General features: G+C 50.7%; 1 protein-coding gene across 2 annotated transcripts in view; it reads left to right on the forward strand.

The window, feature by feature from the left end:
- Positions 1-2,476: 2,476 nt before the first annotated feature.
- Positions 2,477-19,339, forward strand: part of DCTD (dCMP deaminase) — a 30,609-nt gene continuing 13,746 nt past the window's right edge. Inside the window, exons 1-3 of one of the 2 annotated variants that reach the window (XM_075556846.1) lie at positions 2,477-2,586; positions 4,478-4,592; positions 4,964-5,099. In XM_075556846.1, coding sequence (XP_075412961.1) covers positions 2,564-2,586; positions 4,478-4,592; positions 4,964-5,099 — 274 coding nt within the window. In that variant the 5' untranslated portion in view covers positions 2,477-2,563. Of the gene's footprint in view, positions 2,587-3,585; positions 3,674-4,477; positions 4,593-4,963; positions 5,100-19,339 lie in introns of those variants that run through there. The other variant, XM_075556849.1, reaches the window with a different exon arrangement.

The following is a 19,339-nucleotide window of genomic DNA, read 5'->3' on the forward strand; positions in this document are numbered from 1 at the left end:
ATTAAGTCTGATCTGATTCCAATGTCTGCCTTTTCTTTCCAGCCTGGCCTGGTCTCCTGGGTTCTGGTCACATTCTTTCTTTGGTAGGAGAGGAGTGAAGTGGTCAGTAGTTATCCTTGTAGGGCAGACCCCATGATTCCAGCAAAGCCTCTTCTGAGGTAGTCCCTCAGGAAACATTTCTTCCTGACCTCTGTCTTTCTAATCTGGATTCCCACCTCCCAAATCCTGATTCCAAGCCAGGCTGGAGATCGGGGATAGATAACCCGCAGGTTTGTAGACAGAGGAGGCAAGGCCATGACTGCCGTCTTCTTGAGAGTGACTGTGTTCACCCTTCAGCGAAGCCCCCTCTCCTGGGTTGTGGAAATGCAATCGACACTTGGCAAAACCCTAAGAAACCTCTGTGTCTGTGGTAGGTGGCGAAAAAGCCTCCATTCTAAGCCAAACTACAAGGTATTAACAAGAGAGATTTAACACCTACAATTGCACTTAGAGTTACAAGGTGTTAATGAGCACGCTATACCAAAGACGGGTGGTTTTTCTCCTTTGGCTGCCTGAGTTGACTGTTGGCGCTGAATATTTGAAACTTCCAGTCCTGAAACTATGAAGCAGGAGGGTTTCCTGACTTATGAATGATGTCATCTTTGAGATGAGGGACTTTTAGTGAAATGCACGCACATTCAGGGTAAATGTGTTTGCAGCAAGCAGGATCTTGGATTTATTGCAGAGGGGAGTGTGTGCATTGACCAAAATGGAGAATGATGAGAAGTCACTAAATTATGTATGACAGTCTTTACAGAACAAAGGAAGGAAGGAAGCTTAATGATGTTGTGGTTGAAGGACCAGCAGCAACTGGTGATGTATTGGCTGTAGGTTGGTAAGAAGAGAAATGAATCCACGAAGACCCAAAGACTAGAGATGAGCCTGACCACGAGCGAGCTGTGGATCTGGGCGCGGGGGGAGGCGGTGTGAGGGAGGCCAGGGCTCAGGATTTAATACATTTTAGTGGCAACAAGGCAGCAGAATAAAGTGAACTTGACATTAAAAATCATTTTTATCTATGTAGGTAGCTCTCTCAAATCTGAGTCTTTATCAAAGCAGAAAGCCTCCCCCACACAAAACAAACAACCCCCCCCCAAAAAAACTATAGCTAACGATGAAGTATTCCTCCATCCCCTCCACCCCTGTTGCTTTCCCGACATCCACTAAGAACAGGACATAATTTAATTATTGAATCTACAGGCTGGACCATGGAGATGAAGAATGATGTGTCTGCTGCAGTGAGAAATTAGATAGATCCAACCGTTGATTCTCATCACTCTTCCTCGGTGAGGCTAAATTAATATAGTTAACAAGCTTTTGTTTGGATTAGCCGCTCAGATCCGGGATGTGCAGATCAGAACTCATGATTATTACAGTAGCTATTATTTATGAAGTGCTGACAGTATCCACAAGCCCCACGTGTGAGACAGGAAGGGGTTCTTTTTCCATTCTCTGGGCGAGAAAACGGCTGCACCGGACTCAGGGCCTAGATGTCCAAACCCAGTAATGAAGGACAAGACAATCAGATTTAGTCTCTTGTTGCAAGTGACCTCAGAAATGTCACTGGTGGTCTTTTCTACTGCCCTGCACCTGATTTTTCAAAACATTCATAACAGTGTACATCAAGTAGCAGCTGCTGCAGAGGCAATTCCGAGAGAGGTGTGTGCTTGTGTGTGCGCAGCAGGGTGCTGGGGAGTAGCGCCTGGCTTTAGAGCTTGTATCAGATCTTTCCAATCTGCACAGAAACTGGGGGGGCCCCACCGGGGGAGCCCCACCCGCCCCACCCAGGGGGCCCCACCCAACCCAACAGGCGCTCCCTGTGTGACCCTGTGAAGCAGCCGCCATGGCTATATGCCACGAGATCACAGTCACGAAACTGGCTCATTGCACAGACCCAAACCAGGGCTGCCGTCGGTCCTTCCAGCTTCACGGCACAGGGCTCTTCAGTCATGTTTGACACACAGATTGTCTGCACAGAAACTGACTCCGGTACGCAGTTGACAGGAGACCCAGGTGAACGGGGGGTGGGGGGGTGGGGAGACGGGACACAAGGCTCCTTAATCGCCCTACTACTAACAAAAGATCATGCATTCCTTACAATCAGGTACCTTAAAAATGAGTTTTTAGTCAGACCCCCGGGAGGGTGCAGTCCTTCCCACGAAGGCGGGCGGCAGGCCGGGACGCCGAGAGCCCGCGGGCGGCCGGGCTGGGCGGCAACACGTCGAGGCAGAAGCCCGCCGGGGGGACGACGTGCGCGCGGGGCCAGCCGTCGGGCTCTCCGCGCAAACGGAGCGGGCGAGCGGGCCAAGGGGGCGCCGGGTCACCCGCCGAGGTCCCGGGCACCGGCGCGCGCCGCGCCCCGCAGCGCCCCCTGGCGACGGGGCGCCTCCCCGGGCGCGCGCCGCTCCCTCCTTCCGGCGCCGGGGCCCCGCCCCCTCTCCCGACTGCCCTGGGCGCGCGCGGCGGAGCGGCGGGAACCGCGTGGCGAGCGGCGGCCTGCCGGCGCGGGGACCCCGAGCGGAGCATGGGAGGCGGCCAGCAGCGCGGGTACGCGGCCCGCGGCCTCGCCGCCCGGAGCGCCGGGGCGGGCGTGGGGGCCGGGCTCGCGGGCCGGGTCTCGGGCGGTGAACCCCGGAGGGTTCCCCACCCCCCTCGTTTACATATTCAAATCGGCCAAGTCGTGCGCGGTCCCCCCGGGTGACTTTGCCGCCGGGCGGGGAGGAGGGGCGGCTCCGGTGGAGAGTGCGGGCCCGTCGCTGAGCGCGGGTCGGGCCGGGGACGCGCGTGGAGCTCCGCGGGCCGGCGTCCGAGCGCTGCGAGGAGCGCGCGTTGCGCCCCGCTGGGCGGCCGGGTCTGCTGCCCAGGATGGGTTTCCGGTGCTGTGCCCGCCGGGCAGGCCTCCACCGAGCACTAAACGCAGGGCCGGAGAGCCCCGGGGCCTGGCTTCCTTCTGGCCTCGCCGCCCCCGCCCCCAGCGCTCGGTACTCTGCTATCCAGTGTGTTCGCAATGCGTGTCTTGCTAAGATGAGTGGATGCTGACGCTAAACCCGATAGGCAATCAGGCCGATTCTGCATGATTGGAGCAAGAGGGCCCCCAGGCACCCAGTGGGCCAAGGGGCCCTGGTGGCGTCATGGTTAAGTGCTGCAGCCCCAGCGTCTCAACTGCTGAGCCAGAGGAAGCGGTGGCAGTTGGCTCCCCTATAGTTTATATCTCCAGAAACGCCATGGGGTTCTTCCACTCCGTTGTCTGGAGTCCAGATTGACTCAGAGCCAACCAGTTTACTTTTGTCCTTGCCTTGTCTGTTTTTCCATGGGTAACCACGGTTTCCGGTCCCCACAAGTTCCCTGCACCCTAGTCTTAGGCAGGGAGGCAGAACACAACATAAGTGTAAAGTCTAGAACTTGAAGCAGAAGTTTTGGGAAAAAGCTCACCCTCCCGGAGAGCTGCTCAAGATTCCTTCTCAGTAGTGCCTGCTTAGTTCCTGTGTTGCTCCCACCCTTGCCCTGTTTCATCTTTTGAAAGGATCCCTTTACCCGACATTCCAGGTCTCCTTTATGGGTTCTCCCTGTTGGAGAGACAGCTTGTACCTGCAGCGAGCAAAGCCCTTGCTACTAAAACTTGGCCTTAGTAATAGTAAGTTAACATTTCATAATGCCTTTGCATTGATATGGGGGATAGATTTGGAACAGATAGATGTGTTTTCTTTGGAATCCAACAGACATGCCAAGGCCTGTGTGATTTAGACAAAGTTACCTGCATTCTCTGAACCTCTGTTTTCCAGTAAAGCTTCAGTGAGATGTGCATCAAACTTAACGGTCTATGAAAATCAAACTCTCTGCCGTTTAGTCAGTTATGTCTCCTGTTGGACAGGGTAGAATGCCCCCTGTGGGTTTCCGGGTTTCCGAGACTGTCCATCTGGACGGAAACATAAAGCCTCCTGGTGGTGGCGGCTTAGAACTGCTGACCTTGCGGTTGGTTAGCAGCCCGATAGGTACTCCACTAGGGCTCCGTTGCTGTATATGAGATGGCTTTTAAAAGTTTGTGGGAAAATGAAGGGAAAAGATCATGGAATTTTCCCATGAACTTGCTGAAGTCCTCAATTTAGGTGACCAGTGTTTCTCTTCCTTACCCCCACCCTCATGCTTGCTCCATGACATGTGGGTGAAGGCCAGGCGCTGGTTCGCATTTACAAAGCATTCTGTCCAAGCAGTGAGTGGACGAGGGAACATAAGCCGGTGTGCCAAACACACATTTATGAAGTAGCAACTTCATTTCTTAGGTGTCTTTTGTTTTTGTTTTCCTGTTGTAAGATGGTTCGGTACAGCTGAAGTTTCTGAGTTTTAGAGATCCACATTTTAGATGTGGTTGAGTGGGAATGGAAAGCAGTTTCCCGGGATGTTTCTCAGTGGTAGTCGTGTGGTTTTGTTTTTTTCCTAGACCCAGCATGAGTGACGTTCCTTGCAAGAAGCGGGATGACTATTTGGAATGGCCCGAGTATTTCATGGCGGTAGCCTTCTTATCGGCGCAGAGAAGCAAAGATCCCAATTCCCAAGTAAGTGTGTTTTAGAGGAGAGCGTCTGAACATTCGCAGACCCTGAAGTGCCCGGAATTGAGGAACAGGCGTCAATGGGGGGAGACCCTGAGGGCCTCTGTCAGTTTAAAAATGCCAAGTAAACCTGCCTTTCCCGCTGCATTCTTCCACGCTTACATTTTCCTGTGTGGGGAAATGCCATGTGTCACATGCCATGGTTCAGTGTGTCTCCTACCCCTTCTTGGTGTGTGGGATCTCACAAAAAACGAGTAAGGAGACAATGCTGAGATCACGTCCAGAAGAGGTGTTGCTGGGTTTGGAGCTCTGAAGCCCACCTAGCTTCATCCACTGCCTCCCGGAGTCACCAAGCCTTGGGGCATGTTTCTCTGCAGGTCGGGGCCTGCATCGTGAATGGAGAAAACAAGATTGTGGGGATCGGGTACAATGGAATGCCCAATGGGTGCAGTGATGACCTGTTGCCTTGGAGGAGGACTGCCGAGAACAAGCTGGAAACCAAGTACCCTTACGGTAGGGCAGCTGTGTGCTCTGTTCTGGTAGGGGTGGCATCTGCGTGCATGCTTAAAGCAGAGGCTCAAACTCGAGGCCTTTGAGTCGATTCTGCCTGTGGGGACCTCGTGTGTGTCAGAATAGAACTGTGGGCCATTGGGCTTTCATGGGCTGAGCTTTTCAGGAGTAAATCTCTAGGAACAAGAAGAAACAAACCAGAATGCTCTTCAGAAGCAAGGGTGGTAGGATTTTTGCCTCATGTACTTTGGACAGGTCATCAGGAGGAAGCAGTTGCCGGAGCAGGACGTGCTTGGTGAATAGGGGTGGAGGGGTGTCGGTGAAAAAGAAGACCCTCCGTGAGGAGGTGGATGGGCTAAAACGGTGATCATGAGGACGGAGTGGACTGCAGGCAGGGTGTTGTTCTGTGTGTGTGTGGGGGGGGGGGCACCTAACAACAACCTGTCTCTAGGCCTGCTTCAGAGCCACCTCTCGGTTAACTTGGACCCCTAACCTTTTGGTGAGCAGTTAAGCACATTAACCATTTGCGCTATCCAGGGCAGTAAAGAACAAATCCAGAGTTGCCATTGCGTCATTTCTAACTCCTGGTGCCCGGGACCCCTGTGTGTCAGGGCAGAATGTTCCATAGGGCGGATTCTATGGAAAGCAGTCTCTAGGGTTTTCTTCCCAGGAGTCTCCAGGTGGACTCAAACCACTAACCTCATGATTAGCAGTGGACTGTGTTAATGCACCGTCCCCAACCCCCTCTGCCTTCTTGGTCAGAGTAGAACTGAGCCTTAGGGACTGTAAATCTTCTGAGACTGTAAATCTTCACAGGAGGATTTTCTCCGGCCGACAGCTGGTGGACTTGGACAGCCCCTCAGAACCTGCAGCTCCACCTAGGCACCCCTCAAAACCCAAACCTAGTCAGACTCGCTGCCATTGAGTCCGTTCGCCCTCAGAGCGTCCCTACAGGGCAGGGCAGACCTGCCCCTGTGAGTTCCGAGGCTGTCACTCCTGAAGGGAATAAAAAGTTCCTCTTTCTCCTGTGGAGCCGGCTAGTGATTTCTAACAGCCCACCTCGCAGTTAGCGGCCCCACACATAAACAGTGCGCCACCAGGGCTCTGGTACACAACCCAGGGCGGAAGCAGCCAGCTATCCACGTGCCTGCCTGCCAGAGCTCTGCCCCGGTCAGGAAGCTCGTTCAGCCCATCGAGAACTCTGGTTCCAGCTCATTTCTGGGTAGCAGCAAGCCAACTGAGCTGGACATGGAGAGTTGAATGAGGCCTTTGCTTCCTCCAGATCGGCTCAGAGGTTTTGTGGGCAACGGAAATCCTTTGCCGGGACTGGATTTTCACCTTTCAGAAGGGGTGCTGCTTAGAACGTGTTGCCTATCTGAGCCCCAGGGAGTATCGCTCTAGAAGTGACTGGAAAGGGACGAGCCACAGCTTCACTGCCCCCTGGACAGTGTGCAGCTCACTCTGCCTTGTAACGGCCCTTGTGTGCAGAAGAGAACCACTCCGTAGGATTGTCAAGGCAGTGGAAGAATCCCTGGTGGCTTAGTGGTTACGCTTTGAGCTGCGATGCACAAGGTCAGCAGTTTGAAACCACTAGCTGCTCCATGGGGGGAGAGGAGAGGCTTTCTACTCCTGTTGGGAGTTTCAGCCTTAAACTCACAGGGGCAGTTCCGCCTTGCCCTACAGGGTCTCTGAGTCCAAATGGACGCAGTGGGTTCGGTTTGGGTGTTTTGAACTTCCAGAAGCTGATCTCCAGCCCTGTCTTCTGAGGCGTGTCCACGGGGGCTCCAGCACCTCAGCTTCTGCGCCATGCTGGGCCACCTGCTGACCACTACAGAGAGTGGTAAGCTCTGCTTGCTGACTCCTCTTGATGTTCAGCCCCCTGTCGCCGAGTGGATTCCCATGCATAGAAACCCTTTAGGACGGACAGAGTAGAACTGCCCTGTAGTGTTTCTGAGGCTGTCAGTCTTCACAGAGGAGCCACGCCACATCTGTTTCCTCCGAAGTGGCTGGTGCATTTGAGCAGCCAAGCTCTTTAACTAACTACCGTGCCACTGGGCCCCTTTTCATAAGGACAGGCCCTGTGTTTATTTGTGTGTGAACGCGAAGAGATTGGCACTGTCGTAAGTAAGGCAGATTACGGCCATCCAAATGGAGGCGATTCTGCCTCTGGGAAACAAAATTCAAAGCATGAGATATGACCTTGATTCTTTGTTGACACTTCCTTTGTCGATTTTCCTCCGGGTTTTGCTCATCTAGAACTCCGTCTTCATTTAGTCTAATTGATACATTTTTTTACTAATGTTCCTGGACTCTCATTATGTTAAGGAAGCTCTGTACATTATCCTCGTCACAGCTTAAAGGCAACTCCTCTGCTGTAGGAAGAAAAAGACTAGAGGTGCCTGGAGGCCGAGAAGGAATTGGGGGTGGGCTGCACTGCACTTGGGGTGGGGGTCCCAGGGAAGAGGAAGTGGGTTCGGGATCAAGGTTGTGGATTTAAACCCCTGTAGGATTAGGGAGCCTGTGGTCGGAGGTAGGAAGAGTGTAAGAATTTACCGTTAGCCTCAGCTTTATCGCTCCTTGTAGTCAGTGGCATAGGGGGCTTTGTGTTGGACTGCCGATCATAAGGTCAGAGGTTCGGAACCATCAGCCACTCCTCTTCCTCCATAAAGAGTCACAGTTGCAGAAACCCATGGGAGCAGTTCTACCCTGTCCCAGGTCCCCGTAAGTTAGACTTGACTCGTTGGCAGCAAGTCTGGAGTTTTTTGGATCTACAAAACTCTCCTGGCTAATAAATCAAAGCAGAAGGAGCACCTTTCTAGAAGGATTCAAAACAAAAAAAATCCACATTTGTCCCAGCTTCACTGATGACTTTTTTTATTGAATTGTTTCTGGGTACTGGCTCTGAGTATATTTTTGATTTTTAGTATCCATATGCTACGAGATTTTCAAAATTTGATTTTCCTTGATCATTTATTCACGTTAATCGATAGGCTAGCATGTAGACATTTCCTTTTGAAAGAGTAGGCTTGTAGCTTGGCGTGCAACGAGTCATTGGGGGTAGTAAGTGGATTTGAAAAGGCTTTTGGTGTTACTGCCATCGTGATGCGTGGAGCAGGTTTCTAGTCTAAGTGACTGGCTGGAAAAGCAAGCTCTCAGCCTTGCCTTCGAAGGGACGGCAGGCCACCGAGAAACAACCGTTGGCATAGGCTTGAGTGAAACATGAATCTTCGGTGACAGCTAACAGGCGAGTCCTTTTTAAAAATAATTCTGTTTTAAGATTTCAAAATTTAGTTTACAGACATGAGGTGATGATGTCTGGCATTGGGAGGCTCTCGGTCAACCCTGTGGCATCAGCATTCATGGCGCCTGGGTTGCTGTATCAGGAAGGACAACGCAGAACTGCCTCTGTGGCTTTCTGGCACTTGAACCTCAACAAACAAGCGTTGCAGTGATCTAGAATTCAAATCAGCGATTCCCAACTCTTCTGAGTAGGAGGATCTCCATTTAAATGTCAACACTTCTTGAGCCCCTCCGTAATGCTAGTGAAACTTGTCAGTATTTGGTTTTTAGTCTAAAGCTGTTTCTTGGGATGGTCTCCCGGGCATCTTGATTCAGGGTGCTCCTGTGGCTGCTCCACCCAGAGGCGCATCCTTCCTTTCCGTCAGCCTGGCTTTGCTGTTGCAGCTGGCAGAGGGCCAGCGGGGCAGCCGACACACACAGCGTGCTGGCTGAAGACCAGGGTGGTTTTGTAGCCTCCTGGGCACCTCCCAGCCGTGGAGTGGGCATGAGGACTGCACCAGATGCTGCAGCGGTGTCTGCTCTTCTGGAAAGGGATAGAGGCGAGCCTTGGTGAGGCGCATGGTCATGTGGGGACGTCCTCGCCATCAGAAAGCAAAGCTTTCTGTGTCTTCTGAGTAAGAAAATCCACAATGACAGCCAACTGCTGGTACTGGTAACCTTTACACCTGTCTAGACGTTCACTGTTCAGCCAGCCTTTAGGTATGTTTGGATAGTTTCCATGTGAACCATCTCCACCACCATTTGCCCTGTGTGGATTCGGACTCACAGCAACCCAGGAGTAGAATTTGAATGAGGAGGGGGAGGAGGGTGCTCCATAGAGTTCTCCGTGACTGAATGTTTGGGAACTGGATCGCCAGACCTGAGACACTTCCGGGATGGGGGTGGGGGCTCCAGCTTTCCACCGCTTGTTAATTATTTGTACCATTCGGGGACTCCACATAAGTGCTAGGCATGTTATTTACCCAAGACTTTGGTCTACGCTTGGACCCTCGCAGAACCTCAGTATTGCTTCTGAGTTTGGGGGTTCAGTGGCCCACAGGATCAAACAGCCTACCCTTCTTTTTATGGACGGCGAGACAAAGATCCAAAGACATTAAGTGACTTCTTTAATTTCACACTAAAAGTTCCGAGGGTCATTGCTGTGGGGGGCCCACAAGTTGCTTCCAACTCATGGCGCCCCCGTGTGCAAGAGAACAGACCGCTGCCCACTCCTGCACCCTCCTCACAGTCGTTCCGATCCTGAGCCCATGGTTGCAGCCGCTGGGTCAGGCTGGCTTATCGAGGGCCTTCCCTTTTCTCGCTGCCTGTCCAGGTTACCAAGCATGTTGTCCTTCCCCAAGGGCTGGGCTCTCCTGACCACACGTCCAGAGTACGTGACACCAAGTCTCACCGTCTTCACTTCTCAGGAGCATTCTGGCTGGACTTCCTCCGAGAAAGATTTGCTTGTTCTTTTGGCAGTCTGTGGTACTTTCAATATTCTCCGTCAGCATCCTTAGTCAGAAGGAACCCTAGTGGCGTAGTGGTTACAAGTTTGAAACCACCAGCCACTCCATGGGAGAAAGGTGAGGCTTTCTCTCCAGTAAAGAGTTAGGGTCTCAGACACCCGCAGAGGCAGTTTGACCCTGTCTTGTAGGGTCACCATGGGTCCTAATAGACTGACTCGATGACAGTGAGTTATTTAACACAACTCAGACACATCGATTCTTGTTCAGTCTTCATCATTCAGGGTTAACTTTTCACACGCACACTTTAAGGTGGCTTCTCCCTGGTTCATGGCACTGCCCTGTCTGCTCCTTCACTGCGGGTCCCCGAGGCGGTCTCCCCTGTGGGGCAGGCATGTAGCACTCCCCACAGTGCTGACTCTGGTTGCTGGTGGGACCAGCTCCTCTTGGCTTCTGATTTCCAGTTGAGCAGGCAGAGCTCGGGTGAAGGACGTGGGTAGTCGTCCAGAGCCCGTGACGTGGTGGACTGTGCCTGGCTGGAGGCAGAAAGCCGGTTGCACACAGCTTACTTTTCATACTTTGCCACAGAGAAAACTTGCCAATTGTAGAAGTTGAAGTTTCCCAATAACACAGACGGCCTCCGCTCTAGATGGCTAATTCTGCCAGTCTGGAAAGTCATTAGACTTGATTGACATTTTGTGGTGAGGTGGGAAGCAGGGAGTGCTTGGACCATAATAGGCACATGGAGCTTTTTTCTGGGCTGTGTCTCTCGAGAGGAACATTGAAAGGGTTTCTTTTTTTTTTTTTTTTTGTGGTTCTCCCAGCCTGAGGATGAAAACTTTGTGAACCTATTTGGTTTTAATGTAGTCTTAATAGAGGAGAGGAAGATTCCCCCTGCCATAGACATGGCTTTTTATTCTATCTTTTCCTGAATTAAGAAAAAAAATTCTAACGACAGTACATGAGGTGGCAGGAAGAAGTGAGTGTTGTGATGGCCGGAGCCTCTGAGATGATTGAAGCTAAACAAAGCAGATTGATCTAATTTCCCCTGTTAGGAAACTGGCCATTTTTTTTATTTTGGTGAGGAAAAGATTCAGTCGACAAGTGTTGGCTCTTTCCTCTTTGTGGAATTCATTAGACTGAAACACATGTAGTCAAAACACCGATTCTATAAAACGGAGAAGAAGCACTCCTGGCGATTCAGAAGTCTCCTTGTCCAACTTAAGAGCATTTTCACAATGCTCGGTGCTCTCTCATCGGGGGCCGTGCTCCTCAGGGGTCTCTGTGGCCGGACGGCTTGCCAGCTCCATCGAAAAGCCAGGCTTTGCCGCAGCATGTCACCACGACAGGACCGTGGATGCTCTCGGTGTCCCCGAGCCTGTGTGGTAGCTTCACCAAGTGCACTGGGCAGACAGGGAGACTGGCTCTTCCCAGAATCAGTTCATCACACAGGGTTGTAAAGCTGGGGAGGAAAATGCTGAAAACAACATGAAATTAATTACCTGGAGGGTTCAGCCCAGCCACGGGGCAGCCATGCTGCCAGTGTGCGCCGGTGCTTCTTAAAATTTTATATTTAAATTTAGTCTTTATTTTTCAGATTTAGCATATTGTTAAGCAGGCAGAGTTGTCATTTTAGTGATTACTTAGCCATTTACCTCCCCCCTTCGAACACTGACATTTTCCTGACTGCCACGCATGTGATGTATTTCTATGGCATCCAAAAGGTTAGGCTTGAGAAACTAATTTATCAAGAAGTTAGGAGGCTGATCCTCCTTAAGCTGCGACTTCCTCACAATTTGTAAGCGCTTCTCCGTAATGAAGATCAAGTTCGTTCTTTCAGCCCGTGGAGATGGAATGCCCTCTGCGTTAGTCAGGCAGTGCTGTGCACCCGAGGCCCTGCCCTGCCTTTGCATCCTGCAGAATTTCCGTTCCTCTGAGAGCTTCCCGCCATTCCGACCGGCCACCTCGCGCTTGCAGCCTGACAGCTGGACTAATTAGGGACTTTGGTACAAAATCACTACCCAATGCAATACTTTCTTACAGAAATGAGGTAGGCGATTCTTATGTCTGAAGGGGCAAGCTCTGGTTTGGCTCTTTGGTGTTCTAGGTAAACAGGGACACCCAGTGGCTTATGCTTGTGACTCCCCCTGACCCTCCCAGAAATTCAACTTGATGAAGGCACATTTCCTTTTGAGGTACAATTTGCTTTTAAGAAGTCTTCAGAAAAGAGTATTTTGTTGTAGAATTATTTGATTTTTATCTGTATGTTAATCTGCAGGCGCAGATTCTTTTTGATGAGCTCAGGTCTCACTGCCATTGAGCTATTCCGGCTCATAGTGACCCTCTAGGACTGAGCTGAACTGACCCCTGAGGGTTTCTGAGACTGAATCTTTTAAAAAAAAAAAAAACACCCTTTTAATTGCCCAGGGCAGTTGTTGGGTTCAAACTGCTAACCTTGTGGTTAGCAGCCTCACATGTAACCCATTGTGTACCAGAACCCCTTTTGATGAGCTAGAGATTATGATTCCCGTGTGAACAGCTGCAAAGGACTTAGAGTCCCCAAAGAGCCTAGTGTTTCGAAGCGCAAAGCTAGGAATGCTGGTAAGCTCGTCAGCAGAGCCAGTGATGCTCGTCTGCGGGGATCCGACCTACCCACAGCAAGGTGCACGTGTGCCTTGTCAAGTCAGTTCCCTGCTTGAAAGGTAGTCAAACGTACGTGAGTTCAAGATCCCAAACCTTTGCCAACCAGCCCACTGCTACTCCTGAAGACCCCATAGGACAGGATAGAACTGCCCCTCCGGCTGTCTCATCTTTAGGGAAGCACCCTGCCACACTGCCCTTGCGGTTGTGGAGCTCTTTGCCAGGGTGCCAGCAGGACTCCCTGAGTTCAGGATACCAAAACAAACGAACGCACAGACCCACTGCCCGCGAGTGGGCTCTGGCACGTAGTCCCCCCTAGCACGACAGGGCAGAATTGCCTCTGTGGGTTCCCAAGACAGAAGCTCTTTCCATGCGACCTCTTCCCAGGGAGCAGCTGGTGGTTTCCAACTGCTGGCCTGGCGGCTAGCAGCCCAGCCACCTTGCTGCAAAGGACGGTTCCCAAATTGACGATAAGGAGCAGGCTGGTGTTTCCTATAGAACAAAGTTGGTTGGAAAATTCATGGCCCCAACCAAGTTTCAGGGGCATAGTCAACCTGTTTTAGAACCCAACTGTGTTTCGTATCGGGCACATTAATTATTTGAATACAAATGGTTATGTTAATGGTCACTGTAACCTCTCTAATTCTTTATGCTGATAAGTCTTTGGAAATGCCGAGTTACCTTCCGCTTGTTACCGTGATCACCGGAAAGAGATGAACCTCATTTCTCTCTGTCAGCTATGCTGATTTTGACGGATCATCCCTGGGTTTAATCTGAATTACTAAAGGTTTTTTTGTATTTTGAGGTGTTTTTTCTTTTGTAAATTCTGTTAATCCTGTTACAGAAGTAGAATATGCACCTGTTATTTGTTTTCAGCCTGTAGATAAATCCATGACAAATTGAATTTAAAAGAATAGAATTTCCCCCACAATCGTTTGAAGCCCCCTTGTAGGCAGTAAGACCTGTTTTTAGATATCTTGACCCAAAAAAACAAAAACAAAAAAAAAACCCAAACAAAACCAAAACCCTTGAGGGGTGGGGTTGGCTGCTATTTACATTAAGTCTGTTTTGCAGTCCAGACGAACACGTTATTCCGTGTGGGTGCACTGTGGCCAAGATCACCCCGGTGGGTCATGCAAGGTTTGTGATGCAGCATGTCTTATGCCGTTCGTTGTTGCTTTATGGCCAGCAAGTGCTTTCCGTTGGCTTTCTGAAAGTTAAGGCAGCAGGAAAGGATTGAAACCATAAGAGGATTTGTAATCAGGTCCCTGAAATTAAGGAAATAGAACTTCAATAATAATGTGTGTTGCTTTTCATTCTTGTAGTAGAAAGAGATAGAAATTGTGCTGTTTTTAAAAATAGATGAGAATATACATGTCTCTTAGTTAGAGGCACCCTGGTAGCCTTGTGGGTACAAGTGGCGCTGCTAACCACAAGGACAGCAGTTTGAAACCACCAGCAGCTCTGAGGGAGCAAGAGGGCTTTCCAGTCCCGTAAAGAGTGACAATGTTGGAAACTCACAGGGCAGTTCTACCCTGCCCTATAGGGTCACTCTGAGTCGGCATTAACTGGATGGCAGTGAGTTTGTTTTGTATTTAATAAGTATATTAGCCCAAAAACTCCCAGCTCATGGCTGGATTCCCCAATAAGAAAGGTAAGCATGGGCCTACTTATGCTTATATATGAACCTGTAGTGAATAATTTCACATCAAATATGTAACAATATGTGAAAGTATTAACTATGCACAAATAGGCACAAGTCAGCCTGTGCTTATCTTGCTTATTAGGCAATCTGTCCCTGTCAGAGACAAGACACGTTTAGATGTTGTAGGAAGGTGCTGTGGAGTTGGGAGAGAAACAGATGCCAACTATATCTAGAAGCAAAGTCTTTGGTACGGTGAGAAGATAGGTGAAATTGTCCATGACAGATTAATAAGCACACAGAAGCCTGAGCTTACCTAACTAACTTACTGGCTCAAGTAAGCCCTACCTGCCCCAAATGCTGGGACCAGCAAGTCGAAGGTGAGAGTGGCCCTGGGATCTAGTGTGTTTCCATTGGCTGAGGTTGGGCCTGGTGGATCTGTCAGTACCTTTGTGAAGCAGATTCTCACGGAGGCCACCTCCCCTTCCAGAATTCTGAGGGAAGCAGACGCCCATGTCCCTGTGGGTGCTGGGGTTTTGACGATGCTCGAAGCTGAGAAGAACACGCTGTTGGTAGTGACAACACAGACAGTGCTATGTGCATGTGGATCAGTTCATAGAGCAGAACGGGCCTCATGCCCACCCACCCCCTGCCCTCGCTCCCCCCAGTTAGTGAAATTTGTCCCACGCCTGAGATGGATGCCAAGGGGCTCTGGTGGCGCCTTGGGTGAAGCATCAAACTGCTTACCACAAGGTCAGTGGTTCAGACCCATCAGCTACTCCATGGGGGGAAGATGAGGCTGCCTGCTCCTGTCAAAACTTAGTCTCAGAAACCGTGAGCCAGCGGTTCTCAACCTGGGGGTCGTGACCCTTTGGGGGAAGGGGTCACCAAAGACCATTGGAAAACACATGTTTCCGATAGTCTTAGGAACAGAGACACCGCTCCTCTATTGTCTCCAGCGGGTCCGCCCACATGCAGATACGTCCACATACGAGTACCTGGCGTGAAGAATGTTACCCATGCTACACCATGTTTCAAGACAAAACTTCATTTATTTGTCATTAGAAAGAAATATTTCACAATATAGAATGACATTTCTTTTGTGATGAAGTACTGTGCATTTATTATGTTCAATTTGTAACCATGAAAATACATCCTGCATATCAGATATTTACATGATGATTCATAACAGTAGCAAAATTACAATTATGAAGTAGCAACGAAAATAATTTTATGGTTGGGGGTCCCCACAACATGAGGAACTGTATTAAAAGGTCGTGGGGCATTAGGCAGGTTGAGAACCACTGCCCTAAGGAGGAGTTCATTCTATACCCTGTCCTGTAGGCTTGTTAGCAGTCAGAATCAACCTCCGTGGTATACACAGGACATCTGAATGGGGGCGGGTAGTTAGCAGACACGGGGAGAAAAGGGGGTTGGATAACATTTCTCTGATAGGAATACGAGAGTGGGCTCTAGCCCTCGTTGAAGACGAGGTGACAGAGACCACATTAGAGAGGATGTGAAACCCTTTGGACCGTCAGTCACTGACAGCATTGATTGAAGACACAGCTCTTTGCCTAGCGTTGGGACATCTCTAGTAAATGCCCAGTGTTGGTGGGAACAAAGACGTAGTGTGAGGGAGAGCACTGAGGAACTAGCATGGGGTGGTGGGGTTGGGAGGGGGCGGCGAGGGGTGGGTACGTTAGACCTCCTCTGACTTTAGTGCGGAAAAGAGGATCCAACTCCACACCAGCCCAACGCCAGTCACTAGACATAGCTGGACCCTCCTTTCACCCTATTCTGAAGTTGACCATTCATTCCACAGCAGTCCTCTTCTGGTTTCAGTACTCCATTGCATTGGCCACCCACAATTCACAGACAGTGCTTACGATGGTGGGGGTGTATTAGGGAAATTAACAGGTGACTGAAAATCAGGATCAGAAAACATTAAGGAAGGATACAGTCCTTTGTCTACAAGGGTCTCTCTCTCTCTCTCTCTGGTCCTCAGCAACTCAACCCCTCAGTTTCTGCCTTGTTCTGTAGGCTAGGAAGTCCCTCTCGGTTCCTCAAGATGTGGGCACGCCTCTGCTCTGTCCCATGGTTTCAGCAGGACTCTTCTGCCACGTCGGAGTCTCAGTGCAGCATGCGCCGCTGCCGCCTCTGCCACTGCAGGCAGGTGATCTCGGATAGGCTCTGCTGGTGATGCTTCTTTCTTGAGCTTGGCGGGATTCCTGTCTCGCAGTTTCGGCGATGGCGTACTTAGATCCCATTGGAATGGGAGAAGGACCAAGCCCCTCTGAGCCTTCCACACACCCTGTTAGTTAGCACGGTCCCCTCCAGCCAGTGGATGGGAGCTGCCAGCTGTGACTAGAAGAGCCCTTCCAGGGCGTTTCCCGGCACTGCAAGCACATTCTCTCCTCTTCTCACAGCGGTGCTGGCTGTGAAGGGTAGGTGCCAGCCCTGTAGCGGAGGTGTACATTTGATCTCTGCAGCTTTCAAATGATAGATGCCATAGCAAATCAGATATATTGAGTACGATAACAGCATGCATTTTTCAATTCTGCAATTAAAAGACTGTTCAAAATGCCATTAATTTAGAAATTAGGTGAATAAAAGGAAGCAGAATTCCTCTGCCATTTTTCCTTCTGCAAATGAATTACACCTTTTAGGAGTTCTTTCCTTAGCTGGGGTTACCTAGCGGTGGTGGGAAAGCTCTCTTGAGTCACCTTGCTTCCTTTTTAAAAATTAAAACAATTTTATGATAAAACTCAAGCTCACTGCCATCGAGTCGATGCCAACTTACAGACGCCAAAGGACAAGGTAGAACTGCCCCTGTTGAGTTTCTGAGACTCTTTACAGGAGTAGAAAGCTCCATCTTTCTACCTAGGAGCAGCTGGTGGTCTTGAACTGTGGACCTTGCAGTTAGGAACCCAGTCTGTAACCACTGTGCCGCCAAGGCTCCTGACTGCTTCACAGTTTCCAGACTAGCTTCAGCTGTATTCACTCATTCAGCAAGGACACAGGGCTTCTCCTGTGTGTACTCACTTCCACTCAGGGCTGAGAAGGAAGGCCTGGCCATCGACTTCCTGAAGGTCACAGTCTCCTCTAAGCATGCAGGGTCGTCGTGACTTGGAATCAACTTGACAGAAGCTGGTTTTGATTTGTTTTATTATATATATTAATGCCACTCACGCTATGCTGGTAAATCAGGTACACGTGGTCTCTGGAGGAGGCCTAATAGTGGGAGAAGACATTAATGGAGGAAACAGGTAATATCAAACATTCCTTTGTGAGGAGTTTGCTTTTGAACTCAGTTCTGAGGATTAGATGGGTCCCCCGGTAAAGGTGGGGTGGTGGTGACTGGGTGTGGGAAGGCTTGAGGAAGGCCTTCAAGTAGGAGAGAGTGCACTTGGATCAGCACGTGCAATGGAAGGAGCTTGACTTCAGCTTGGAGGTCGAGGCGTGAAGTAACAAGTGAGGGTAGAGGGCTTGGTAGAGGAAGGCGTTTGGATCTTACGGATTGCTTTGGACGGATGAATAATGGATTGTTCAGGAACAAGGGTGGAGAAGAGGACACCCAATCTATGAGGCACTTGCAATAAGTTGGGCAAGAAGGTGTTGGGGTGGGGAGCACTGGAGCTGAGGCGGGGTGGCTGAAGGTGGCCGAGTGCTGACAGGAAGGGGGGCGGAGGCTGGTTCCCTCTCGCAGTGTTGGCTGAACGCCTCAGTAGGTGTACACTAAGGTGAAGAAGTCCACTAGAGGAGCAACACTTGGAGGAAGACCGAGTGGGGGGGGGGAGGGTGAAGCCCTAATGTCTGAGCTCTCGGCAAAGGCCTCAAGTGAGTGAGAAGGACATCTAGAAACCAGAAACCAAGCCACTGCCATCTGGTTGATTCCAGCCCCTTGTGACCAAAGGACAGAGCGACCTGTCTCCGTGGGTATCCACGCTTGTACTCCTGGGCCGCTCTGATGAAAACAGGCAGCTTTGTCTCTCTCCGTCAGAGCCACTGGTGGGTTTGAACTGCCAGCCTCTGGGTTAGCAGCCAAGCTCTGACTGTGGATGACCTCAGTGCCCTGGAGGGCGGAGGGTAATATGGGGCTCACTGAGAACCCCCTGCCTTCATAGGAGGGTGGACGAGGAGAGGCTGTGGAAAGGGTGGAGGGCATCTTGGGCCATAGGAAGAGTGGGTTATGAAGGGGGGTTATGAAGGGCAGCAGTGTCAGGTGCTGCTCAGAGGTATAAGAAGAGTAACAGGTCGACAGGGTTTGAATCGCATCAAATAAGCAACCAAAGTTACGAATAACGTGCTTCAGTGGTGTTATCACTGGCTAGGTAGCTCCTCAGCTGCGATAGTTTCTTCCTTCACACGGTCCATTCCATAAGAGGGTCAGATGGCTCTCATGTTCCTGCATTCCTGTCACAGGGCACCAAAACCCAAGGCCAAGCCCGTCACCATCGAGTCCATTCTCCATAAAGTGTGACCGTCTTAGAAACCCACAGGGGCAGTCTGCCCTGCCCTACAGGGTCACTGAGTCACATCAACTCGATGGCAGTTAGTATCCAACCGGAACTCCTCCTAACTAAAAGACCGACCTCACTGCCGTCCAGTTAGTTGACTCTCTGGCTCCTCCTGCAAGGGACTAGAAAGTTCTAGGAATATAGGCCAGGGTCCAGAGTGGGTCTCTCATCCGAGAACGCTGATCAGCCCCACCTTCTCCAGGATCGGGCAGTTGCCTGCGGCGTGCCTGGTGGAGGAGGAATTAATGAGGCCGCATGGTGCCTGACTCCCATTGCAGTGCTCCTTGCCCAGCCCAGGTTCCCCTGACAAGCCGTGAGCAGGGGAGGGAAACTTTCAAGCTTTGTAGGTGTATGTTTGCATTACAGAATTTCCGAAGGGTGATTAGTGATCCCCCTTCTGTTGGTTGGTGGTTTTTTTGTTTTGAAGTACATTTTAGCCATCAAACATGTTTTTAGAGGAGCTGGAGGGAGGGACGCGGCAGGACTGCCCATTGATGAAATGCAGTATTTTCACACCCTCCTCCTCCTGACCTGATTGTGTGCCCTTAGCACATTGGGAAGCAATGTAATTAGAGTTCTGGGGGCTTTATTATCAATAATGGAAACACCACAGTCAGAAATCTCTTTAGCCCTAAGCACTACCATTGGGGCTAAGTGGCTCCCCTGGGTGTCATGAGCTGCTGCCAGCCGCCTTAGCAC

The sequence above is a fragment of the Tenrec ecaudatus genome, chromosome 8 (assembly GCF_050624435.1).
Source record: "Tenrec ecaudatus isolate mTenEca1 chromosome 8, mTenEca1.hap1, whole genome shotgun sequence".
Classification (NCBI taxonomy): Eukaryota; Metazoa; Chordata; class Mammalia; order Afrosoricida; family Tenrecidae; genus Tenrec; species Tenrec ecaudatus.